At 37.1% G+C, this 27746-nt stretch overlaps 2 protein-coding genes across 4 annotated transcripts in view; one reads left to right on the forward strand and one right to left on the reverse strand.

Annotated features, from left to right (window-relative positions):
• The window catches only part of LOC106137178 (trifunctional purine biosynthetic protein adenosine-3), a 29146-nt gene extending 1406 nt beyond the window's left edge, over positions 1-27740 (forward strand). The window contains exons 2-24 of one of the 3 annotated variants that reach the window (XM_013337966.2): positions 162-409; positions 1596-1776; positions 3342-3555; positions 9329-9459; positions 9536-9659; positions 10037-10259; positions 11672-11888; positions 12561-12759; positions 13394-13601; positions 14371-14618; positions 15156-15305; positions 15824-15986; positions 16334-16418; positions 17009-17255; positions 18920-19035; positions 19686-19821; positions 20211-20389; positions 21756-21866; positions 22143-22286; positions 22646-22807; positions 23357-23490; positions 24313-24436; positions 25025-27740. In XM_013337966.2, coding sequence (XP_013193420.1) covers positions 162-409; positions 1596-1776; positions 3342-3555; positions 9329-9459; positions 9536-9659; positions 10037-10259; positions 11672-11888; positions 12561-12759; positions 13394-13601; positions 14371-14618; positions 15156-15305; positions 15824-15986; positions 16334-16418; positions 17009-17255; positions 18920-19035; positions 19686-19821; positions 20211-20389; positions 21756-21866; positions 22143-22286; positions 22646-22807; positions 23357-23490; positions 24313-24436; positions 25025-25207 — 3927 coding nt within the window. In that variant the 3' untranslated portion in view covers positions 25208-27740. Of the gene's footprint in view, positions 1-161; positions 410-1595; positions 1777-3341; positions 3556-3749; positions 3771-9328; positions 9460-9535; positions 9660-10036; positions 10260-10636; positions 11089-11671; positions 11889-12560; positions 12760-13393; positions 13602-14370; positions 14619-15155; positions 15306-15823; positions 15987-16333; positions 16419-17008; positions 17256-18919; positions 19036-19685; positions 19822-20210; positions 20390-21755; positions 21867-22142; positions 22287-22645; positions 22808-23356; positions 23491-24312; positions 24437-25024 lie in introns of those variants that run through there. The other 2 variants (XM_060947199.1, XM_013337967.2) reach the window with 2 other exon arrangements.
• The window catches only part of LOC106137183 (AP-2 complex subunit mu), a 127538-nt gene that overhangs the window by 36120 nt on the left and 63672 nt on the right, over positions 1-27746 (reverse strand). The window lies entirely within an intron of this gene.

The following is a 27746-nucleotide window of genomic DNA, read 5'->3' on the forward strand; positions in this document are numbered from 1 at the left end:
GAATCCCAAATTTATAAGCCTATTCCTTAGTAGCCTTTTATGACATCCATGGGAAAGAGATGGAGTGGTCCTATTCTTTTTTCTTTTTAACCACACAACAATCAAATTTAATCTGAAGGAATGTAAAAGTTATTTTTATTGATAATATTTTTCAAACACAGGCTTTGGCGAAATGGTGCAAAGACAAAGACATAGATGTAGTCATTGTTGGACCCGAAGACCCCCTGGCTGAAGGCATTGTTGATGAACTGACCGCCCGAGGGGTCCAATGCTTTGGTCCTACAAAGGCCGGTGCTCAGATAGAGGCCAATAAAGACTGGTCAAAGACTTTCATGAATAAGTACCAGTTACCAACAGCAAGGCATAAGTCCTTCACTGATGCTGCTGCAGCTAAGGAGTTTATTAATAAGTAAGTGATTTGAATAATTTTAATTTAGTAATAATGTTGAAAGTATTTCTGAGTCATTCGATTCTCATTCATATACAAAACATTTTCTTGAAGTGTATGCTTGTCACATAATTCAAGGCTCAAGCGATAGTCACTTTGAGGCCAGGTCAAAATGTAATTATGCCACAATATAAAAAAAATCCAATGGGAACTTGCTTCTATTGATGTCAGATAAGTGATAGCTTACAATTTTTGTTACCCTCTATATTGAAGTGTCATTTATATAATGAACAATGATTTATTGACTTTTTTCTATCATAGCTTTTAATTTAATGAAAATAGAAAAAAGTAGCAAAGATTGCCCCAATTTTTCTTACATTTTAGAATGTTCCATTCCACATTGGAAGACATAGGTATATTCCCCGCAAAGGTACTTCCCCCGCATAGGTACTTCCCCCGCATAGGTACTTCCCCCGCATAGGTACTTTCCCCGCATAGGTACTTCCCCCGCATAGGTACTTCCCCCGCATAGGTACTTCCCCCGCATAGGTACTTCCCCTACGTATTTCCCCTGGATGTTTTTTTACACGAACCTTTGCAGTTTAACCATTTTAAAAAGAAAACAACAAGTTAATTGAAAGCTTATAAAATTATGTTATCAGCATTGATTTCTTGCAAAGAATATGGATCAATGTCAACAGAATATGTATATATTTTTAATATTGTTTTTCTTATAGTCCTTGTTAACATGACCTTTCGTCATCTTGATTAAAAATTATTTTTATGCTGAAAGTGTTCTTAAAATAGAATCTAAAAAAGGAATTTCTCACCGCCTTCAAAAAAAGCTGGTTCTCAGTTTGACATGTATATACATTTGTATGTATGTTTATCCGAGATTACCTCTCGTTTCGCTAAACCGATTCTGATGCGGTTGAGGAAGTCAAACAAACACTAAAAAAGAGTGAGAAATGAAACCGACTTCAAAAAGCAGGCCATCTTTTGGAGGCGGTTTTTTTTTCAAAGTCCTAGTTAGATCGCTGATCATTTTAAATGTGATCTAATCAGCGCCATCTAGTGGTAACGCGATGGCACTAATGCAGCCATACAAGCCATACAAATTCGCGTTTACTTGTTCGACGCGTTTGATCGAGTAAAACTCTTGACTAACCACTCAGATATAATTATTTTTTTTTCCCTCTCCTTCTAGCGCTCCGTACCCAGCTCTGGTGGTGAAGGCATCTGGCCTCGCCGCTGGTAAGGGGGTAGTGGTCGCCGCGAACAAGGAGGAGGCCTGCCAGGCCGTCGACGAGATACTGTCCCAGGCCAAATACGGGGACGCTGGCGAAACTATCGTCGTTGAGGAACTTTTGGAGGGGGATGAGGTTTCGGTAAGTAATTTCTTGTTATAATGCAACAAACTGAAGTGAATCTTCGGCTCAGTTTCAAATAGCGCCTTTCTTGTGGTTATTAACCAGCTATTGCTTGCTTGAATGTTTGCATTGCATTTGGAAGAGTTTTCAATGAGTAATTTGAACTTATAATGCAGAACACGGAAGTATATCTTGGGCTGTGGTTCTTATACCGCTAGTTCTCGCGGTCTTCTACCAGCTCTTGTCATTTTGGAGAGTGGTAGGGCGTCGATGAGTACTTGTAAAGGCTCGAACGGGATCTTATTCGATAACGCTGGTTCTTGCAATGTTCTACCAATACCACCTTATGTAGCATACAACGTAGAAGAACCATCATATACTTTTTCACGCCTACGAAGTCGCGGGCAACAGCTGGTTATATAGGCTGTCATGTTAGGTCCAGTACCTCTGATGAAAAAGTAGATATTATATTTTACTCGTATACTGCTCAGACTAAAGATTCAAAAGGTCTTTAGTCTGAGGCACGCCCTTATTATTGTGCTGCAGTGTAGTTTGTTCCGCCGCTTCTTCTACACATGCGCTATGGAAGCGAAGGAAGATGACGCCAAAAAGTGATACCTTGTATCCAATTTTGAAAATTATTCTATTCTATTGTAATCAACTAAATCCTATGAACTGTTCATGCCCTTTTGATAATGACACAATGATCTTTACATTTAAATCATATGTTTCCTTGAGGTTGTTTATTATAAAAAAAAACTCGCGATTGGTGTCCACTGTCCCGATAACCCGGGGGGTCACAGAACACAAATAACTCGCGAAGACTTTACAACTCTGGATAAATCTACATTAATCTACTACTCTATTGTTTACTTGCTCTTTCATAAGGCCTGCTTCCCACAAAGGGTAGGCAGAGACTCTAGGGCTTCCACTAATTACGATCTGTGTCTAGTATTTTCTTAGTATTTTCATACATTCTCACCTAAATCGTGGTCATAGGCTTCCCCGGCCTTCTCCCGAGAGAGACCTAGATTAATCTGAAGATGTTGATTTTTCATTTTGACTTGACCATTGTGCCACAGATGCCGATAAGATTAGAATCTAAATGAAACAAACGCGAGGCCTATTGGCATCTTATTACTTTACACTTTCTTTATTATGAAGTAAATTTTTCCTTATGGCGTTAGATCCGTTTCATTCCTCACTTTTCTAGAGAAGACCCTGGGTGCGTTTTTACGACCATGATTCTCGATCAGGTGGACTCTCCTCTCTGACCTGCGTAACCTTTGCAGGGGAACTAACTCATATTGGATCATGGTCACATATTCAGTTGCCTGAATGTGTAGGTTTCGTCGCAATGTTATCCCTCATAGTATAAGCATCGGTTAACACTCAAACTAAAGTACATAACTCAGAAGAGAGTCAATGGTTAGGAGTTAGGGACTGAACTTGCCCATACGCATTACTAGCACATTTAAGCCGGTTACTTGCATGCAACTGACTATTTACTATATAATTTAACCCAGTCATTGCAAAAAAGAAACATTCATCACATTGTTCCCTGTTTTTTTTTTGTATTTTAGGTGCTCGCCTTCACTGATGGAGAGACCGTGTCTGTCATGCCTCCGGCGCAAGACCACAAGCGTATAGGAGACGGTGACACCGGCCCGAACACTGGCGGCATGGGCGCCTACTGTCCCTGTCCGCTGATAACTTCAGACCAGTTCGCTGACGTCAAGGATACGGTCCTCCAGCGGGCTGTTGATGGGTTGAAGGCTGAGGGCATCAAATATGTTGGTAAGTGTACGATATTATTTGGAAGGATTATGTCGTCATCGCCACTGTGTGAAGCGACATTTTGACGTCTCACGCCGTCAGCCAATCACAGCGCAGAATGCTACGCCATCAGCCAATAACGGTGAAGCATTCGAATCGCGCAAGCAATTTCAGTTTTTGTGGCGTTCGCTTGCAAAAGAAGCATCATATGAAGGCTGAGGGCATCAAATATGTTGGTAAGTGTACGATAATATTTGGAAGGATTATGTCGTCATCGCCACTGTGTGTAGCGACATTTTGACGACTCACGCCGTCAGCCAATCACAGCGCAGAATGCTACGCCATCAGCCAATAACGTTCGTTAAGCGTTCGAATCGCGCAAGCAATTTCAGTCTTTGTGGCGTTCGCCCGCTACAGATGCATCATATGAAGGCTGAGGACATCAAATATATACCTTAATCACTACAAAGTAGGGGTAGTAATAGGTTGATAACTATGTCATCACTTGAGGACAACTAGGTCCTCAAACAAAATGTAAACAGCACGCACGTGCGACGTATACACAAACGTAAACACATGCATTACTTCCTGAACTGGGTAGTCGGATAACTGATAAATATTTTATATACTTTATAATATATACTTTATACGTGGCTTATAGATGGGCGTGGTCTTTTACGATATGATTTTATACATACATACATAAAATCACGTCTTTATCCCTTATAGGCTAGACAGAGTCAACAGTCTTAAAAGATAGGCCACGTTTATGTCCCTTGCGGGATAAGCCAAAGTCTTAAGAAGTCTGATAGGCCACGTTCAGCTGTTTGGCTTAATGATAGAATTGAGATTCAAATAGTGACAGGTTGCCAACCTGTCGCTTAAAAAAAGAATCCCAAATTTATAAGCCTGTCCCTTAGTCGCCTTTTACGATATCCATGGGAAAGAGATGGAGTGGTCCTATTTCTTCTTTTATTGGTGCCGGGAACCACACGGAACAAAGGTCTTCATATAGATAATGGATAAAAACTTAAAGTCATCGGCGATTTGTACGTCTTCGGCATCCAATTCCAAGTCTAAATAAATTTGGGAGAGAAATGTCTAAAAGAGGTTCCTGGGTCCAAAGGATAGCGTCTGAGGTTCCAATTGGGAACATGAAAAAACGATCAAAGATGAGAGTGAAGCCATTGGCAAAAGTCAGTGGGGTAATAATGGAAATTTTACAAAAGATAATGCGACCCACAATGTCACGGCTCTCGCTGCAAGGACGCAGCTTCACAATCTTTTTTACGTACTTAATTAAAGCATTTATCTCGATGTACGATTGTAGGTAGGTACTTAAACACAAACAATTATTTGGATTAAACTGGTTTAGTTGAATATTAATAGAGGCGAAGATACATGACGTGTGGTACCAAGAATAAAAAAAGAATAGGACCACTCCGTCTCGTTCATTCCCATGGATGTCGTATAAGGCGATTAAGGAATAGGCTTTTAAACGTGGATTCTTTTTTTAGGCGTTGGGCTAGCAACCTGTAACTATTTGAATCTCAATTCTATCATTAAGTTAAGCAGCTAAACGTGGCCTATCAGTCTTTTGAAGACTGTTGTCTCTGTCTATACCGCCAGGAATATAGACGTGAACATATGTATGTATGTAAGATACACAGAGGTCGTATTGTTCAGTGCCCGGAACCGCACGACACCATAAATATACAAGACACTTTCCCACTGCTTTAGTGAGAATCTATCTGTCCATTAGTGTTTGCGATTATTCTTAACAAACTATTCTTCTTAATTTATCTTATTTTACATACATACTTATATCACGTATTTAACCCTCAAGAGTAGACAGAGCCCACAATAGCATCTCGAATAGATTTGCTTTCAAAATCACGTCAACCAATGTTGCGAAACCAAAAGATTTGACAATTATTAAGCAATATGAAGTATCCTAATGAATAAATATTTTGAATTTTGAATGGGTTTTGATCAACTTTATGGTTTATTGATTAAATTTTAGATTCAGATACCAACAGGTTACTACTCACCTTTTTTTAGTATTAAATAAGAACATAATAAAGCAATTAATGAAATATGTAACATTCAAAATAATCTATAAATAAACTAGAGGCCGCCCGCGCTAGTTTATATGGTATTCTAGTTCTTCAGCTACCTACATACAAAATTTCATCGTAATCGGTTTAGTAGTTTTTGCGTGAAAGAGCAACAAACATCCATACTGACATCCTGACATACTCACAAACTTTCGCATTTATAGTATTAGTAGGAAGTAGGACATAAACTCAAACATTCACATGTTCTTTCGTGTAATAAAACAATAATTTTAATTGGCTAAATACAACTTCTAAAATCAAATGTATTTCTGCAACTAAATGATTGATTTATTTAACAATAAATTGTTCGACGTATGATATAATTTCTATTTTATGTTTGACGACTCCAGTGATAACATTATCAAGGAAATGTAACCTTAAGTTAATAAACTGAATAGAATGATCTAGCGAGTATACTGATATCTCGCGAGAAACGTGTAAAGTGAACTACTGAATAACCTGACCGCCTTGCAGATTTAGTTTCTAGATATATATATATATATATATATATACATACATATATATATATATATATATATGTATGTATGTATGTTTGTCGGCTGCGTGAAACGAAACAGCTTTTGAATTTATTTCCCTTGCTGCATCTTTAGTCCATTACGGACAGTAAAAATGGATTAGTTAGTCCTATTGTATCGGGTTACGAAAGGAATCTGATAAACCAGGATGTTGTTAACGATTTTTATTTTAAAGCAAAAAAAAAATCGGCGGTCTTCTTTCTAAAATAGAATAAATGAGTATCTCTTGGATAGGCATGTAACATAGGTATACGATTTCATAGTCACTTACCATCAGGTGAAATAGACGACAAATGCCTAATCTAATATTGAATAAAAAAAAATACTGAAACTCAAGAAATACTATTATTACGACATCCATGGGAAAGAGATGGAGTGGTCCTATTCTTTTTTGTAGTGGTGCCGGGAACCACACGGCATTAAAATATATGTCCAGAATTTTAATACGTTTGACGTGACGGTCTCCAAATGTAGTGATGAAATCCCGGCAAAATTTGTTGACACGAATGTAATTTCTTTGTCCGAAATTAAAATACAGATAATGCAGCTTATCGCCTTAGCAACTAATAATAAAAGTTAGGCCCAAAATAGACACGAAATTGATAATGTTTTGACTAAATTAATGAAGTGTTAGTGAACTCTGTTTACGCTGATTGCATCATTGTGATGTAGATATAAACAAGTTTGAAGTTAAAAAAAATGTACTTTATAATTTTACTTATAATTTGTTAACATGCTTATTTGTGTATAGTGAGTATCATGGAAATCTAGCCTCTGTGAAGAGACAGAGAGATAGTATTTACGATAATATCACTTTACATAAAATGTCATTGGAAAAGTTTGTTTGTTAGTTTGTAATATCTTTATTGCACGGAAATTTACACATACATACATACATTTGTACATGCAGTATGTGTGTATTATTTGACTATAACATACATCCATATGAGCACGTCTATATCCCTTGCGAGGTAGACAGAGCCCACAGTTTTGAAAAGACTGAATGGCCACGTTCAGCTATTTGGCTTAATGATAGAATTGAGATTCAAATAGTGACATGTTGCTAGCCCATCGCCTAAAAAAGAATCCCAAGTTTGTAAGCCTATCCCTTAGTATAGTATATCCCATAGTCGCCTTTAACGACATCCATGGGAAAGAGATGGAGTGGTCCTATTGTTTTTTGTATTGGTGCCGGGTACCACACGGTATTACAAATTTACACAGTTGCAAGAATAAAAGAAATAAATCACACATCACCGGATGACCAGCCAATGAAAAGAAATGCTACAGATGACTTAATTTAATCTTTCCTGGATACAAAAGGGAACGTCATATGCCCGATAACCTACGACTGTAATATCACTTTAAGAATATCTTTAAGTCAAAACATGAACACGTGTCATTGGCTGATGCCGTATTACTTACTTACATCATGTTTACGCGAGCTTAGTAACTAGCGATTCTAGTAAACTTAATTGCGAGGTTCAAGAGATATTGCAAATTGTTATTTATTTATTTATTAATAAAGAGGCTTGGCCTTTTCTTTGAGTTTATATCAGAAACACATGCAAAGTAAGCATGTAGATAATTATTTGATGTCACTGAACGAACGCAAAATTCTATATAACTACAAAGTGTTAATCGTAATCGTTCTCTGTATATTTGTTTTGGTTTGTTTGATGCAGTGCCATACATATAATTACGTCTGTATCACTTGCGGGGTAGACAGAGCTAACATACTAGAAGACTAAAAAGGCCACGTTTAGCTTAGTGGCTTAATGATAGAATTAAAATTCAAATAGTGACAGGTTGCTAGCACATCGCATACAAGATGGATCCCTAGCTTATTAACCATTCTCTTAGTCGCCTTTTACGATATCTACGGGTAAGAGATGGAGTGGCCCTATTTTATAAGTGCCTGGAACCACAAGGCAGTATAGCAGCATGCTGTTGTCACTGCAATATAAAGTATTAACTCCCGAAGGTATGCACAGAAAAACATTCTTCTCGACACCCTGCCAAGCCGAGCCGGGTCACTAGTTAAAATATATAAATTCTTTAGGCTATATAGGCTAGGATTCGGTTATAGATTAGCTCTATGGACCTGTCTCCATGACAGTGACCATATTCGGGAATCGATGCTATATCCATTAAGTACTGTCCCCACTCCTAGTCATGGAAAAAGAAGAGGTAACCCAAAAAAGATGTTAAGATGGTTTGGTCATGTGGAGAGGATAAATGAAAGCAGGTTGACTAAGCAAATATACAAGGAGAGTGTGGAGGGAAAGGTCGGAGTGAGAAGACCTAAACGAACGTATCTTGATCAAATTAAGGACGTCCTGGTAAAGGGTCAGGTCAAGAGTACCCGAAACCGCCCTGCAACTTGCATGAAGAGAGTTATGAATGTGGATGAAGCGAAGGAAGTATGCAGAGTTCATGGTGAGTAGAAAGAGGTAGTATCTGCCTACCCCTCCGGGAAAGAGGCGTGATTTTATGTATAATATATGTGAAACAAGAAATATTGGAAAGATTTTTCCAGCAATAAGACAAATTGATTTGGAAACACTCAGTAATAAAAATTCAATGATATTCTTGACCCACCATGGGGGTTTAGAAGACCTGATGCAATGTTGATAACGTTCAGTTAGACAACGTACATACGCCGTTGACCCCTAACCTTTTATTTATTGTGATTTATTTATTAAAAGCAGAACCAACAGATAAACAACGATAACGAACACAAACATTGTTAACTTAATGCTGTTTGATTATCAACCTTATTGTCAAGGAATAAGATTGAGTTTATGCCATGATCGCGTTTAGTTAATTATTTCATATGTTTCGATTTTGTTTTGTTTGCTTTGCCGATATGATGTAAGATTTTTTTGATTTGTTTGCAAAAGTTTTTGCGTTTTAAGATTGAATTTGTTGAAAATATGAATATTATTTTATTTATTTATTTATTCTTTTTTCCGGCATAAATATATATTTCTTTTAAAATTTAATGTCATTTCATTGTAGACTTCATGCAATCTATGCTTTAAATATGTCTGTCGTTTATGCTTTCACCGATAAATAGCTGAACCGTTTTGACTAGGAGTTAAAAAAAATATTTTTAAAAAACTAATTACTCTGTTAAAGGTGTCCTGTACGCTGGTCTAATGGTGACGAAAGCTGGTCCCATGGTGTTGGAGTTCAATTGCCGCTTTGGAGATCCGGAGACTCAAGTTCTGATGACTTTGCTCGAGTCTGACCTCTACAAAGTCGTAAAGGTTAGTATAATTATAAATATTTTTTTTTCTTTTTATTTCGATTTAAAATGAAAATAAAAAAAATATTGTTTGCCAGGCTTGTGTCGACGGAACCCTAAAACAAATGCAAGTGACATGGAACACGAAACTATCGTCTGTAGGTGTGGTAATAGCCTCAAAAGGCTACCCGGAGACTTCTACAAAAGGATGCGTCATCAGTGGTAAGTCATCAATATACACAAACAAATAACAGCGTATGCTTTAACGTATTTTAATTTTAAACACTTCATTGTTGAAATTAAGTTATATTTTAGTTATTAAACCCGAAACTATTTATTAGAAATAAAATTGTACATTAAAATATATAAAAATTAATTATAAAAAATAAAAGAAAATTAAAGGAATCTGGTGTTATTTGGCAGAAGCGTCCAACGGGATCTTTTTTAAGATTTGTTATTAAATGTTAAGCAACAACGTAAGTTACATCTGTGAACAGCTGTTAACTAAATGTGGTCCCTGGCATTGGGTTTTATAATTTTACACAGACAAAATATATTACGTTTATCTAGGCATAACAAAGTGTATAACTTTCTGCTAGGACTATCGCAAGTCGCCAACATGCCCGGGATCGTGGTCTTCCACAGCGGCGTGGCCCGGGGCGCCAATGGCACTCTAGTCACGTGGGGCGGTCGTGTAGTACTGGTATGTGCAAGGGCTGCTTCACTGAGGGCCGCAGCGGCTGCGGCGACAGCTGCGGCCTCCGTGGTTGACTTCCCTGGAGCGCAGTACAGGAAAGACATAGCGCATCGGGCATTTTCAAAGTGAGTTTTTGTTTGTGATGATTCTAATATTTGGGAATCTTGATAATGGAGATTAATGAAAGATATATTAAAAAAACTTGAAGACGAACAAAGTCATCATATCGTGTCACTGTCATAAATTTTACCTTTTAATTTCTGATTGCTAATTCGACATATTGCTTGTTTGAATACTAAATTGCATGTGTTGTAACAAATACAACAAGAAATATTAAAGATTCATATCAACATTCCTCATAAATATGTGTGTGTATCCTTTTTTCATTAAGGGTTTCTTTGATTTCATCTGTATCAAGAAGACCTCATTAGTGTAGTTGTGTTAGAAGTTTCTGTTATTTTTAAAGTTTATTTCTCTTCAAACTAGTATTCCTTTGTTTCAGAGGAGCTGAATGAGTGCTTCAGTCTCTTTTGCATTTGTACTTCTTTCAACATGATCGATATTATATTTCAATCATAATATTCACCTAAGTCTTAAGTGTTCTTTTTCATTTATAGCTTGCCAAATGCGAGAACTTGGGTGAGAAATGTCAAAAATTTTTTTTATTCTTTCATGGTATGCATTTAAATGTGAAACATTTTTTTATTGTCATCACGTAAAATGATCTGAGATTTAAAAAAAAATATGTACCTACTTATCAATCAATTTCTTTTTTCGTAAGCTTTCACATAAGATTTCTTGTTTATTGCAAGTTTTTGGATCAGCAATCTCATAAAGTGCTTTTATTGTTGTCATTTAACGAATTTATATTGTTTTTACTCGTTACTGTTCGCGTAACATACTCGTACATACCATCGTACTTATACATTTATTTCAATAAAGTTTTGTGTGATATGTCTGGATTTTGATTTTATAACATTTTTAGTAGCATGGTTCTGCATGATGTGACCTTTCAAGCCGCCTGTCTGTTTACCCGCTAATCTTCTGTATCTTCAAAGAACTATATATATTTCAGCTTTTCACCCCAACTTGTTTCGACAGCACATTGTCTGTTATAATTCACGCATGGTCACTAGTAACTAAAGAGTCTTATGTAAATTGATGATGATATCTTCAGTCGCCTTGCTAAACATACGGAATGACTTTTATGGCTTTTTTATTAACTTTTACGTAAAGCACAAAATACACAGACTTTTCAGTACGCATGCATTAATATTATGTTCTAGCAATGAATCAACACTTAATTTTCTGATAATGAATACAGTGGACGGATATCATCATTTCTTCCGTAGGGTTAAAATCCTCGTGATGGGTTATCCGTTATCTCAGCACCAGCAATGGTGACTACTGACCTTCCAAATATTGTAGCCGAATCATGTTTGAAGTGCGCTGCTCTCGCATTTACTGCGCATCCTTTCTTAAAAATAAAAAAATAAAATAAATGATGGGTTACTAAAAGAGGCCTTTCATTCTCCAGAGTCAATGGCCTATCCTACCTGCAAAGTGGTGTGGACATAGACGCCGCCGCGACTTTGGTACGACAAATAGAACCTCTAGCCACGGCCACGCATAGACGAGGAGTTTTGGGGAGACTGGGATGTTACAGTGGACTCTTCCAACTGTCCGCTATGGACCCTAGCCTGAAGGACCCTGTTCTGGTGCAGGGGACTGATGGAGTAGGGACGAAACTCAAGGTAATTGAGGTTTAACAGTGTGTTATTAATTAGTGATTAGATGTTTAAGTTATAGATTCAGGCAACTGGTTGTTCTAATGTGAGATAGGTTCCCCTGCAAATCTGACTTACTCAAACCAGGGCAGGCTTAAGGCGCGGGTGGAAACCGCAACTCCTATAGTATTAAGTGGGAATAAGTTACGTTACGCATATTCCAATATCTTGAAACTCATACCATGTAATCTCATTTGATCTTTGCTATATACTTATACGGACGATTTCGGCCATCTATCTGATAGTAGTTAATCTAACAAAGAAATTAACACTTTTATGGATTCCTAGTTAAGAATTTTAGTCACTAAGTAAATCACAAAGTTTCCAAAAAATATATAAATATATAAATAAATATATAAATATATACGGGACAAATTACACTGATTGAGTTAGCCTCGAAGTAAGTTCGAAACTTGTGTTACGAGATACTAACTCAACGATACTATATTTTATAATAAATACTTATATAGATAAACATCCAAGACCCAGGACAATCAGAAAAAGTTCTTTTCTCATCATGCCTTGACCGGGATTCGAACCCGGGACCTCCGGTGTCACAGACAAGCGTACTACCGCTGAGCCACAGAGGCCGTCAAAAATGCTAAGAATTATCAAAAATAAAAAACTCACTACTTTCAGATAGCAGAAATAATGCAAAAATATGACACATTAGGCCAGGATCTAGTAGCCATGTGCGTCAATGATATATTATGCGCCGGCGCAGAGCCTTTCGCGTTTTTGGATTACATGGCCTGCGGGAGGCTTCAAGTTGATGTGGCCACTACTATCGTGAAGGGAATCGCTGATGCTTGTATCATGTCGGGCTGTGCTTTGCTGGGTAAGTTTTCTTTTTAATAACAATGGAAAATTGTTTATTTTAATTACAATTTAAAATAACTTGAGCTAGGCATACGACAATGTTTACTCACGGAGTTCGGATATAACGTAGACTTTCCGATACTATTCCATAGTGGTAATAGATAAGATCACATCTTTATACCGGACAGTGTAGACAGAGACAACATTCTTGAAAAGACTAGAGGGCAACGTGCAGCTGTATGGAATTGGGATTCAAATAGTTGCTAGCCCAACACCTAAAAGAAGAATCCCAAGTTGATTAGTCTATCTCTTAGTCGCCTTTTACAACATCCATGAGAAAGAGCCGGAACCCACACGGATTTACATTACTGTTAATTTTGTGTCGAGACATTCGGCTCTGTTTACCTCGCGAGGCACACATGAAATGACGAATCTAAGAAAAGCGCTAATAATTTAGTAACAATATACGTATAAAATAATATATTAATATAATTTAATGCGCTATAATAGGTATATTACGCGTAAACTATAACATTGTATTGAAGTTATCTGTGTGCCTTCCAAACTTTATCGTTTAAAAACATACTATCATCAAATCTATATTTTAAAATGCGTTTAGTTCCAACTCGGGTTACATAAGGACATTATTCCAGGCGGCGAAACGGCCGAAATGCCGACAATGTACGACATTGGGAAGTACGATTTGGCCGGCTTCGCTGTCGGCGTAGTTGACAACTCGAAGCAACTCCCATTGGTCTCCGAGATCAGAGCTGGCGACGTGGTGTTAGCTATGCCGTCGACTGGAGTGCACAGCAACGGTTACAGCCTTGTGCAGAAGATCATGGCCGAGAGTCATTGCAAGTGAGTATATATACATATACATACATATACATAAAATCACACCTCTTTCCACTTGCCACGATCTCTGCATACTTCCTTCGCTTCATCCACATTCATAACTCTCTTCATGCAAGCTCGGCGGTTTACATACATATAATCACGTCGATATCCCTTGTGAGGTAGTTAGAGCCAACAATCTTGAACAGACAGACAGGTCACGTTTAGCTTTTTGGCTCAGTGATAGAATTGAGATTCAAATAGTGGTAGGTTGCTAGCCCATAGCCTAAAAGAAGAATCTCAAGTTTATAAGCCTATCCCTTAGTCGCCTTTTACTGTACGAGCCGGGAACCACACGGCACGTGCAGCAGTATACAGTCTAAATCTTAACATTGAGATTCTGTTCAAGATTGATCTAATATTGATTGATAGAAACTTCTTTATATTTATTGCATTTTCATAACATATCACGTCAAAGTCAATATTGTATAATTCTATAAATGTTATCAATATTAATTAAATTTGTCTTACAGAATTTCTTCATATTGTGAAGAACAATAAAGCAATTTTTTTCAAAATTCAAATTCAAAATTTTTATTTATTATTATAGGATACTTCATATCGCTTAATAATTGTCAAAACGATTGGTTTCACAACATTGGTTGACGTCCAATTTTTTTTTGATTAGACTGTGTTATTCAGCATTACTATGTTATGAGAAACACATGCCTTTTGTTTTCATAAACGCTTGTCACTCACTCGAAATCTATCTCAAACTATCTTTTATCTTCAGGTACACAGATAAGGCACCGTTCAGTACTACTAACAAATCATACGGCGAAGAGTTCCTAGTTCCTACTGGAATCTACGTCCACGCGTTACTTCCAGCCATAAAAGAAGAACTTGTCAAGGGCCTGGCCCATATTACTGGTGGGGGACTATTGGAAAATATCCCCAGGATTCTACCGCCGGGTATCAGAGTGAAGTTGGACGCTACCAAGTTCAATATTAAGCCCATTTTCGGTTGGCTTCAGGCTACAGGTAATTCTTTTAACGTTCATTTGTTGTTCTCATTTTAAATTCAGATTTAGATTGTTTACAGTCCTTTAAAAACTCTATTTGATTTTAAATATTGTGTTAAATTTGACTACTGATAGAACTAGGTTTTACAAATTCCTAGGTTTAATCAACTTCCGCATCATTTCAATTTCCTTTCATTATGTTATCCATTTACTTTATTCGTTATGTTTTCCTGCTTGAAGTCAAGCACGGAATATCGTATGTTACTGTAGAAAAATAATGAATGTATTTTTATAATCTTTTTAATTTAGGCATTTTACAATAGGACCACTCCATATATTTCCCATGGATGTCGTAAAAGGCGACTAAGGGAGAGGGTAAAATACATGGGATTCTTATTGTAGGCGATAGGCTAGCAACCTGTCACTATTGAATCTCAATTCTATCATTTATCCATACAATTGATGGCATGGCCTTTCAGTCTTATCCGGACGGTTGGCTCTGACTACCCCGCAAGGAATATAAACGTGTCTATATGTACGTGTATTTTTCACTCAGGCATGGTATCCGACTTCGAAATGCTACGCACCTTCAACTGTGGTGTTGGCATGGTCGTGATCGTGGATCCTGAGTTGGTGCCGAAGGTGCTAGAAGCTGTGGACGGGGAGATCGCAGTCATTGGTGTTGTCGAGGATATTGGGAAAGAAGGTGAGGGAAATTTGTGAGAAGAAGACAGCAAACACGTAGTTTCAAAAAAAAGGGAAAGAACTTGTAAGATATTACAACGAATTGTACTTACCATGTTGATGCAATTAAAGAATTGTTATTATTATAACAATTTAAGTGAAGGTATGCGTTGTTGGTGTGTCGTTTCGGGATGCTTTCGAGGTCTACTGAACGAAGAATCCTATGTTCAGAATAGCCAAAAACAAGAATACAAATTATGGCTTAGAACACAATTGTTTTTGAATATTTAGGTATCACATTATATTAACTTACAAAGTCGGACATGACAAGAAGAACATGTGTATCCAAGTTATATTTTCATATCGTTTACCTTATAACATCCTCCTCCTCAGTCGTTCACTCTTGACAGAGTGGTCGTGGTTTTATGATGATGCGTCTTCTTTGGATAATGCAGCCCCAGCGATGCGCCTCAATTGTTGCGGTCTTCAGCGTTACTTATAACATGCTGGTATTGTTAATATATTTTGTTATCCTTGCAGGTGGTCATCAAGTGGTAGTAGACAACTTCAAAGAAGCCATGCAGCCCCTAACTTCTCCGTACGTCAGACAGAGTCCTGGCAACAAGTCTCTTTCTTACAAAGACAGCGGTGTTGACATCGAGGCGGGAGATTCATTAGTATCGCTTATTAAACCTCTTGCCAGGTATTATATCAGAATATACACTATTTAACAGAGAACGCAATAAAATTACAATATTTCATGTTGGATTTTACTGAAGCGTTAGATACTGAGTTATTATTATATGATTTAGATTATCCTTTTAAGTTTCGGGATTAATCCTAATATTTTTTTGTTCATTTGACTGCCTTCTACTTAGTTGATATTAGTTTTCGTTATAATTCAGATTAATTTTAGTTTATTACATTTGCTTAATTTAGCTACCGGTGTTCCTCAAGGTAGAATGTTAGGACCGTTCTAAAATATCGCTCTTTTAAATGTCGTATCTTCAAATTTTATTTTTATGAAATGGTTACTTTTTATTTTTATAGATCCACGACTCGTTCCGGCGTATTGGGAGGTCTTGGAGGCTTCGGTGGCTGTTTCCAACTAAAAGCCGTGGAACAAGAATATAAGGTTAATATTAGCCATAAAAATATATCCATCTCATTATATAGAATAGAATAGAATATTTATTTGCTTTTGACTAGGGTTTTGAAAAGGTATCCTATTGTATTCTTTTTTCATTCTCGGGATTCTATAAACTGATAAATTTATGAAGACGAACACGCATTGTCTCCGGTTTAAAGACAATGTTACGTTAGGTCGCGCGTAAGCTCCATAAAAAGTGGCACAAAGCACTTTAGAGATTTTTGTAGAGTCATGTTAATAGTCACATAATATGAAGTCAATTCTATAATGCCTGTGTGCCGTGTGGTTTCCGGCACCAATACAAAAAAGAATAGGACCACTCCATCTCTTTCCCATGGATGTCGTAAAAGCCGATTAAGGGGTAGGCTTATAAACTTGGGATTCTTCTTTTAGGCGATGGGCTAGCAACCTGTCACTATTTGTATCTCAATCCTATCTTACAGCCAAATAGCTGAACGTGGCCTATCAGTCTTTACAAGACTGTAGGCTCTGTCTACCCCGCAAGGGATATAGACGTGATTGTATGTATGTATGTAATTCTATAATTGGCGAATGTTTTATTCCTCTGTTACCAGGACCCGGTACTGGTCCTAGCAGCGGACGGCGTCGGCACCAAATTGAAAATCGCCCAGAAAATCAACCAGCACAGCACGATCGGCGTGGATCTGGTCGCGATGTGCGTCAACGACATCCTGTGTAACGGCGCGGCGCCCGTCACGTTCCTGGACTACTTCGCGTGCGGCGCGCTCGACGTCAGCGTGGCGCGCGGCGTGGTCTCCGGCGTCGCCGAGGGCTGCCGCCAGGCCAGCGCCGCCCTCATCGGTCAGTTGTGTTACAGGGTGAAGGTGGTCGTGAATGTTGATGAACATATTCAAATTCAAAATTTTTATTCATTACTATAGGATACTATATATATATCGCTTAATAATTGTCAGAACGTATGGTTTAACAACATTGGTTGACGTCAAATAAATTACTTAAGTTTACTGTCGCTTCCAAGGCGTCAGTGCAGAAGAAGCGGTAACAAACTGCACTGCGGCATTTTCTTCAACAACGTCAACTTCACAATATTAATTAAACTTAGAATAGAATGTGGACATACATACATACATAAAATCACGCCTCTTTCCCGAAAGGGTGGGTAGAGACTACCTCTATCCACTTGCCACGATCTCTGCATACTTCCTTTGCTTCATCCACATTCATAACTCTCTTCATACAAGCTCGGCGGTTTCGGGTACTTTTGACCTGACCCTTTACCAGTACGTCCTTAATTTGATCAAGATACGTTCGTCTAGGTCTTCCCACATATGGTCACGTCTATATCCCTTGAGTGGTAGACAGAGTCAACAGTCTTGAAAAGACTGAATGGCCACGTTCAGCTATTTGGCTTAATGATAGAATTGAGATTCTAATAGTGACAGGTTGCTAGCCCATCGCCTAAAAAAAGAATCCCAAGTGTATAACCGTACCCCTTAGTCGCATTTTACGTCATCCATGGGAGAGAGACGGAGTGGTCCTATTCTTTTTTCTATTGGTGCCGGGAACCAAACGGCTTATAATATAAACATTTATATTATAAGAAATAGTACATAATTATAAGAGAAATAAATCACTTCCAATGGCGGACTTATCCCATGTAGGGAAATTATTCCATGTTCGTGGCTGATATTTGATAACCAAATACGAATATGGACATTTTTCTTGTTTGATAACCAGTTACAAAAATTAAATTTCCTTGTCGTTTTGTAATCATGTTCCTAAAACCAGGCACGATAAAGAAGTATATAAGGTAAGTATAATAAATATTTATCATAGGGTTTTGACTTAACCACAGGACTCCTCCCGACCAGGACTTGTGCCGCTGAAGAAAAAGCACTTCCACCTATTTAACTATCACTACATAGTATAAAACAAAGTAGCTATTTTAGTCTGTTTGTCTGTATGCTTAAATCTTTAAAATTACGCAACGGATTTTGATGCGGTTTTTTGTAACAGGTAGAGTAATTCAAGAGGAAGGTTTTTATGTATAATTTTTTCCGAATTTTGCACCCGTGCGAAGCCGGGGCGGGTCGCTTGTCTTTAAATATTACAAGATAACTTGAGCTTTCCTGTTAATAAATGTAAAATGAGATAAATGTATAACAGCAGTCATAATAGGTTTGGTTATATTTTTTTTTAATTGTGTGCCTTTAAATAATAAATAAATACGGGATAAAGTACACTGATTGAGTAAACCTCGAAGTAAGTTCGAAACTTGTGTTACGAGATACTAACTCAACGATGCTATATTTTATAATAAATACTTATATAGATAAACATCCAAGAGCCAGGCCAATCAGAAAAAGTTCTTTTCTCATCATGCCCTGGCCGGGATTCGAACCCGGGAGCTCCGGTGTTACAGACAAGCGTACTACCGCTGAGCCACAGAGGCCGTCCAAATCTTTGTATTTATTTGTTCGTTATATATATTGTTTTACCTACAGGTGGAGAAACAGCGGAAATGCCGGGCATGTACGAGGCGGGAGTGTACGACATCGCCGGCTTCGCGCTCGGCGTCGTGGAGAGGTCCAACATACTGCCGAAGATCAACGATATCACGGTGAGGTCATTAATACATCCTACTACTATTATAAAGGCGAAAGTTTGTATGGATGTTTGTTACTCTTTCACGCAAAAACTACTGAACCGATTACCATGAAATTTGGTATGTAGGTAGCTGAAGACCCAGAATAACACGTAGGCTACTTTTTATCCCAGAGTTCCCGCGGGATTGATAGGGTGTCCATGCGGACGAAGTCGCGGGCGGCCTCTAGTACATACATATAGTCGAAACCGAAACCGCCGAGCTTGCATGAAGAGAGTTATGAATGTGGATGAAGCGAAGAAAGTATGCAGAGATCGTGGCAAGTGGAAAGATGTAGTCTCTGCCTACCCCTCCGGGATAGAGGCGTGATTTTATGTATGTATTTATACACATAGTCACGTCTATCTATATCCCATGCGAGGGCATGCTGTATGGTTTAATGATGGAATGGATGGAATTGAGATTCAAATTGGTGGAATTCCAAGTGTATAAGCGTATCCCTTAGTCGCCTTTTACGGGAATCGTCCATTTATCCATGGGAAAATGGAGTGGTGCTATTCATGTGAAATTCAAATTCAGGCAATTCACATACATATCTTTGAAAAAATTTACAATTTTATTTTAAAAAATAAATAATTTTTTACGACATATCCTGTTCTCCACAGGTGGGCGATATCATAATCGGTCTACCATCAAACGGTGTTCACAGCAACGGTTTCAGTCTGATTCACAAGCTAATGAAGAAGTCTGGGCTGACGTTAACCGACAGGGCGCCTTTCAGCAAGGAGGGACTCACTTTGGGTAAATATCGATTACTTTATACGTTATTGATGTTTCAAATAATAAAGAATAAAAAATTTGAACTTGTAATTTATAATTTGGAATTGGGTTTATGGATATTATTTTAATAAATGTTGTTTCGTTTCTTTTTTTTTTATTTACTGATTCAGTAATTTTCTCTTAATAATTTTGAAATGGAATGTCCCATCGTGTTTTGTGGCCGTCAAAATTGAAACTAAAAATTCATGTGACTTATTTAACTTAACGTAATTTTAAAATTTTACGTTTATATCATCATGTTATTTATAAATTTACATTGTTTTAAGACCTTCTAATAATAATTAATTTTTAATAAGACATATCTTAAATAGATCTGTTAATCCCTATTAATTCCTATCATTTCTTTACAGGCGAAGAACTTATTAAACCTACCCGCATATACGTTCGTAGTGTACTCCCCGCACTACAAAGCGGACGTGTAAAGGCGGTTGCTCACATCACCGGCGGAGGCTTGACCGAGAACATTCCGCGGGTCATACCGCCGTCAGTGCGCGCTCGCCTTAACGCTCATTGGTGGAACGTGCACCCGGTAATGCTGTCTCTTTCTATCTTTATGACGGCCACTGTGGCGCAGCGGCAGTACGCTTGTCTGTGTCACCGGAGGTCCCGGGTTCGAATCCCGGCCAGGGCATGATAAGAAACGAACTTTCTCTCATTGGCCTGGGTCTGTGTTGTTTATCTATATAAGTATTTATTATAATATATAGTATCGTTGAATTAGTATCTCGTAACAAAAGTGTCGAACTTACTACGAGGCTAACTTAAACTGTGTAATTTGTCCCGTATATGTTTATTTATTTATATATTTATCTATATGTTTGTCTCTCTCACGTAGCTCATATCACTGGCGAAGGTCCAGGAATAATAAGAGAATATTAGAAATTAATTTAAAAAAAAGGATATTAAGTAGGTATCGTTTTATGACATCAATTTCAGTATAATTATATCTGAAAATAGGATACAAATGTGAACGAAGCGGCGGAGCTCATTGGTGGAACGTGCACCCGGTAATGCTGTCTCTTTCTCTCTGTATATGTTTGTCTCTCTCACGAAGCTCATATCACTAGCGAAGATCTGAGAAAAATAAGAGAATATTAGAAATAGATTAATTTTAAAAAAAGGATATTATTAGGTATCGTTTTATGACATCAATTTCAGTATAATTATATCTACAAATAGGATAACAAGTGTGAACGAAGCGGCGGAGCTCATTGGTGGAACGTGCACCCAGTAATACTGTCTCTTTCTATCTGTATATGTTTGTCTCTCTCACGTAGCTCATATCACTAGCGAAGATCGAAGAATAATAAAAGAAATATATTAATTTAAAAAAAAGGATATTAAGTAGGTATCGTTTTATGACATCAATTTCAGTATAATTATATCTGAAAATAGGATACAAATGTGAACGAAGCGGCGGAGCTCATTGGTGGAACGTGCACCCGGTAATGCTGTCTCTTTCTCTCTGTATATGTTTGTCTCTTTCACGTAGCTCATATCACTGGCGAAGGTCCGGGAATAGTAAGAGAATATTAGAAATAGATTAGTTAAAACAAAGGATATTAAGTGGGTATCGTTTTATGACAAAGGAAGCGGCGGAGCTCATTGGTGGAACTTGCAACTGGTAATGCTGTCTCTTTCTATCTGTATATGTTTGTCTCTCTCACGTAGCTCATATCACTGGCGAAGATCTGAGAATGATAAGAGAATATTAGAAGTAGATCAATTAAAAAAAAAATTGTAATTAATTCATTTCAAGTCAACAAAATCAAGACCCTTTCAGTTTGAAACAGTCTAATCGAATCGGGTCGCGATATATATCGATAGTTTGAATTACATCTATAATTCAATCGATAATTTGAATTTGAATTTATTTATATGTGTTTATTATCTAGGTGTTCGCCTGGATCGCAGACGCGGGATCCGTGCAAGATGACGAGATGCTGCGAACCTTCAATTGTGGCATCGGAATGGTGCTTATAGTGTCACCAGAGGATCAGGCTTATGTAAGTTATTTATACATTAATTCGTTCATAATAATATGGAAATAGCATCGTTGAGTTTGTATCACACAAGTATCGAACTAAGGATATTCTACCATAGATTAATATTTGGCTGTATTTTTTTATAAAAACAGTAGTTTAATCTTGCCATCAGAATTTACCAACTAATTCCTTCAAGCCGGATTACCCTACAAATTTTGGTCTTTCAAGCCGGATAGTTCTACAAAAGTTGGTCCTTCGAGCCGGATCTGTTTATAAATATTTTGTGGTAATTTCCAGGTGATGAACAGCACCCGAGCCCATGGTGCGATGGTGATCGGCAGCGTGCAGGCGCGGCCGGCGGGTGGCGCTAGAGTGGTGGTGGACAATTTCGCTAGTGCCGTGGACTTTACTAGGCGGATGCCGCTTTTGCCTAGCAAGAAGGTGTGTCTAAACTTAAAGTTGAAAAACATCTTTCTCTCACTTTTTCGTCCTTTTCAGCTTAAAAACAAAAACAGGTTTTTCAAAAAGGACCAGTGGGAAACCTTTCACATTCTACAAGAAAGCTAGGGTTAGCAAGGTTAGTAATACATCATATTTCCATTGGATTCTACCAAGAGAGTAGGTTAATATATTCTTCTCAAAATCTTCTTAATAACGGTTTTGTTTTCCCTACAAAGATGAAGTTATAACAAGAATAGAAGACAATTTTGCATGGCGAAAACGATTCTCGGTAAATTCTCTCTTAGAACACACTTGTCAACTATTAAGAGTCATACTAATATTCAAAGTTTTCTCACCAGGTGGCGGTACTTGTATCCGGAAACGGAAGCAATCTCCAAGCGTTGATCGACACGACTCGCGACCCGTCTCAATGTATGTGCAGCGAAATATCTCTCGTCATCAGCAATAAAAGCAACGCGTTCGCTTTGACGAGGGCCGAGAAGGCTGGCATACCCACTTTGGTAAGTATTTCCCTGCTAAGTTAGAAACGCTTTATCAGAACAATACAATTTTACCGCTTTCACTTTCTTAAACTTGATTGGCTCGCTTGCTTTGTTAATCTTACGGCCATAAGATAATATTATATATTTTTACAACGTTGAGAAGCGAATTAAAAAAAAATGGTGTATTTAAGAAAATGCTTTAGCGACTGTGACTTACGGATATGATGTTATTATAGGGCTCCAATTTGGCTACAGAACTCTAAAAATACACAAATGTAATAAAGTAATTACATACATACGTCTATATCCCTTGCGGGGTAGACAGAACCAACAGTCTTGAAAAGACTTATAGGCCACGTTCAGCTGTTTGGCTTAATAATAGAATTGAGATTCAAATAGTTACAGGTTGCTAGTTCATCGCCTAAAAGAAGAATCCCAAGTTAAAAAGCCTATCCCTTAGTCGCCTTTTACGACATCCGTGGGAGATGGAGTGATCCTATTCTTTTTTTATTGGTCCCGGGAACCACACGGCAAGTAATACTAAAGAAAATATTAAATTTTCAACAGGTGTTCAACCACAAAGATTACGCATCTCGCGAGGAATTCGACCGCGCCATCACGGCTGCGCTGGAGTCGCATAAAATTGACATCGTCTGTCTGGCGGGCTATATGAGGATATTGTCCACTGAGTTTGTGCAGAGGTATGAATATATTTAATTTTAACAAGTGTTTATTACAAAACTTGGCCAGGACATTTTCTTTGGTTTTATGACAATCGCCATCTTTGGTACTGCTTTATCGACAGCGCCATCTTATTAATTTCTTGGAACTTATTAGGGGATACATTGCGATATGTATTGACCGCTTTGTAGTTACACCGATTTGCACTAGATGGCATTGTTATGAATATACCGAAAATCACCGTTTTTATACTCTATGCGTTTCCGATTTCGATTCGATGTTAAAAGACTCAGAAATAAATATGGAGACGATGAACCTACGCTCCTTTTATTTTTTTTTCTTTTATAAAACTATAAATTCAAGAAATTGCTTGACATTTCTTCAGTACTATTAGACGGTTATTCGGTACAATTATGACAGCATTGTTTATTTTAAGTTACAACTAAGATACTCACTGGCTTGTCGCAATGATTTTCAACTGTAACCATAAACTAAAATTCGAATGATAAGTCTATATTTTTAATATTATAATAGCTGAAGAGTTTGTTTTTTTGAACGCGCTAATCTCAGGAAATAATGGTCCAAATTTAAAAATTCTTTTTGCGTCGAATAGACCATTTATCGAGGAAGGCTTTAGGCTATATATATATATATATATATATGATGTAACTGATATATATATATATATATTTCAGTTACATCACGCTGCAACTATAAGGAGCAAAGTGATAATTGATAATGCGAAAAAATGGGAAAAATTATTCATCCTTGAGGGTTTTAATATAAGGCCCATAATAACTATTCCACGCGGGCACAGCTAGTGAACAAACAAACATTAACAGATGGAAAGGCCGCCTGCTGAACATCCACCCGTCGCTGCTGCCGCGCCACCCGGGGCTGCGTGCGCAGACGCAGTGCTTGGAGGCCGGCGACCGCGAGAGCGGATGTACCGTGCATTTCGTTGATGTGAGTCATTTCACTCACTCATACATTAGTTAAAGAAAGAAAGAGAGAAAGAAAAGAAAGAAAGAGGATAGAAAGAAAGAGGCAGTCTGCCTACCCCTCCGGGAAAGAAAGAAAGAAATTTTTATGTATGTATGTATACAATAGTTATTACACTGTTAACAGGTCGTGGAGACTAGCTGTTAGACCATCGCTTAAAAGAAGAATCCCAAGTTTATTATGGAGACAAGCTAAACCACCGACTAAAAGAAAGAATCCCAAGTTTATTACTGTTTACCTTGATTTTTTTTTAATCTGCACTATTTTTTTGGTGTGTTTCATCACGGCACCAATACAAAAAAGAATAGGACCACTCCATCTCTTTCCCGTGGATGTCGTTAAAGGCGACTAAGGGATAGGCTTACAAAATTAGGATTCTTTTTTTTTAGGCGATTGGCAAGCAACCTGTCACTATTTGAATCTCAATTATATCATTAAGCCAAATACCTGAACGTGGCCATTCAGTCTTTACAAGACTGTTGGCTCTGTCTACCCAGCAAGGTTTATAGACGTGACCATATGTATGTATGTATATTAATCACTATATTACAGGAGGGAATGGACACAGGACCCATAATTCTTCAAGAGCGAGTGCCAGTGTTTGCCAACGACACGGAAGAGTCTCTTACAGAACGAATCCACCAGGCGGAACACCGCGCATTCCCTCGGGCCCTGCGATTGATAGCCACAGGCCGCTGTCGGCTCAGCCAGGGGAATATTATGTTCTCATCTTAACGTCACATCCTCTCCAATAAAATATTAATAAAATCTCCAATAAAATTTTAAGAAAATAAACATGATATTGTCCGCTTGCCATCCATAGCTACAGGCCGCTGTCGGCTCAGCCAGGGGAATATTATGTTCTCATCTTAACATCACAGTCTCTCCAATAACATATCAATCAAATTTCCAATAAAATCGATCAACTAGGCTACACCTACACCACTAGGCTACACGATGAGCTTTACCTCGTGCCTTACAATTTATAGCTACATACGGCTGCAGGCTTAGCCAGGGGAATATTATGTTCTCATCTTAACATCACATCCTCTCCAATAAAATATTAATCAAAATCTCCAATAAAATTGTAAGAAAATAAACATGATATTGTCCGCTTGCCATCCGGTTTTGATTGAACCGTTTTCAAAATTGCATATCGTTATCATATCGAGTTACCTAACTGTAGAATTTCTTTCAAATATTAATAACATGCCTGTATGTCAATCTGCGTTATTATAGAAAAAATTCTAACAGAACCGATCCACTAGGCTACTCCTACACCACTACACCACTAGGGTGAACGATGAGCATTACCTCGTGTCTTACCATTGATAATCAAGGGAATATTTTGTTCTAATCTTAACATATAACATACTTTTATAAACATAAAATAATGGATATCACATTTTTTTAAATCATGAAAATAATCATATGAGATGTCATGGCATGACATCCGCAGGTAACAACTATTTTAAAAATTGTTGCATTTGTGTTTCCATATTGTTAAATTTCTTGAGAATTCAGCAGTCATCTGAAGTCATCACTGGTGTGAACAATATGTTCCTGTGACAGCGTTGCTGAACATCGTGCGTTCTCGCGAATCTTGCGCCATATTTGTTCTCATGATAACATTATAAACCATCTGATTAAGATAAAATAGAATAGATTTATTTTCAAAATTGGATACAAAGTATCACTTATTGACGTCACATCACTTAAGTCTAATTATAACTACTACCGCTTACAAAGCGCATGTGTAGAAGAAGCGGCGGAACAAACTACACTGCATATTATCATCAATCTCTAACGAATTTCTTACCCTAAGTCTAAAATTTAATGGCAATAAAATAGCATTCCCGCATGTTATTCGTAATCAACAACAATAAAACAGGATTGCATTTTGCTCCCTAATAAATGAAATCGAAGAAAATCGTATAAAAGAGAGAAACGTAAACATGCGTTAACGTGGATGCTTTTATTCCTGTATCGATATTGTAAATGATACATCGTCAAGATAAATATGAATATGTAATTAAAATGAAATAGTATATTTTCATTCAACTATACTATCACTAGTGTTGACATGATCAAGAGGTTTGACTGAAAATTGAATAATGAATTTGAATAAAATTCTTGAATATTTACTAACAATCATTCCATATTATAAAAATATAATCAATATTTGCGAATTATGTAGATATTTAAATGTTTAATGAATTACAATTTGGGACCAATTAAATCTTTTAGTATGACATTTAGTTTGTTATTTGTGTTTAAATGACTTCTAATATAATAAAGTACCTCAAAATGCCAATAGTAATTTTTTTTGTGTCAACTTCGTGCCGAAGATTTAAATAAGCTGTTAATACCTGATAATAACGTACCAAATTCAGAATTTGCTACTTCGCGACTTTTTTTTATTGTTTTAATCGACTGCAATAGATTAAAAATATACTGCCCGTATTTTTTTATGTATTAAATCATAAGGCAAAGTAACAAAATCTATATTTGGTAGGTCACGTTTAGATAAGTTGGATGTACTCTTCTCTGTACAAATATTGTCGATGTTTATATTATCTGAATAAATTCAGATCTCTTTGGGTAAAACTGTGACTTTTCTTCCATTTCTGAACCTCTAGTCACTAGAACTAGACTTAAATGACTATATTATAATTTTGGCTCTCGAATTACTAGATCTTTATTTTTTTTCTACAATTTAAGTTGCTAATTTTGATTAATTTAGGCACTTATTCTAATTTTAACTTGAAACACCAGACGGGATAGTGCGAGGTTTACTCGATCAAACGCGTCGAGCAATTAAACGCAGTATGTGATTGAAACAGCGCCACCTAGTGGTAACTAATGCAATTCTAATAAACTCGTACTAACCTCACCGTTCCTGTCTCTACTAGGTTTTATTGGGGGCTTCAATGAAATGATTTTTTTAAATGAAAACTTGAATTTTTACAATATATTCCACTTCTATGACTAAACTAATATGTATTTCTCATGTTTGTATCATCGAAGTATACAAAATATTTTTTAACGTGATAGTTTTTATAAAATATATTCTTACATATGTATGTAGTGATTTTAATTAATGTTTTTAGCAGCTCTCTCCCATTTAGTGTAATATTACGATTACAACGAACCGTACATTCGCAACAATTCTAGTTATATCAGCAATTCATTGTGCAATTTACTTTTCAATTTATATCACTTAGATTATTTAGGTGTTATTTTTAATAAATAAAGCCATTTTATGTTATACTTT

Source organism: Amyelois transitella, chromosome 13 (assembly GCF_032362555.1).
Source record: "Amyelois transitella isolate CPQ chromosome 13, ilAmyTran1.1, whole genome shotgun sequence".
In the NCBI taxonomy this organism is placed as follows: Eukaryota; Metazoa; Arthropoda; class Insecta; order Lepidoptera; family Pyralidae; genus Amyelois; species Amyelois transitella.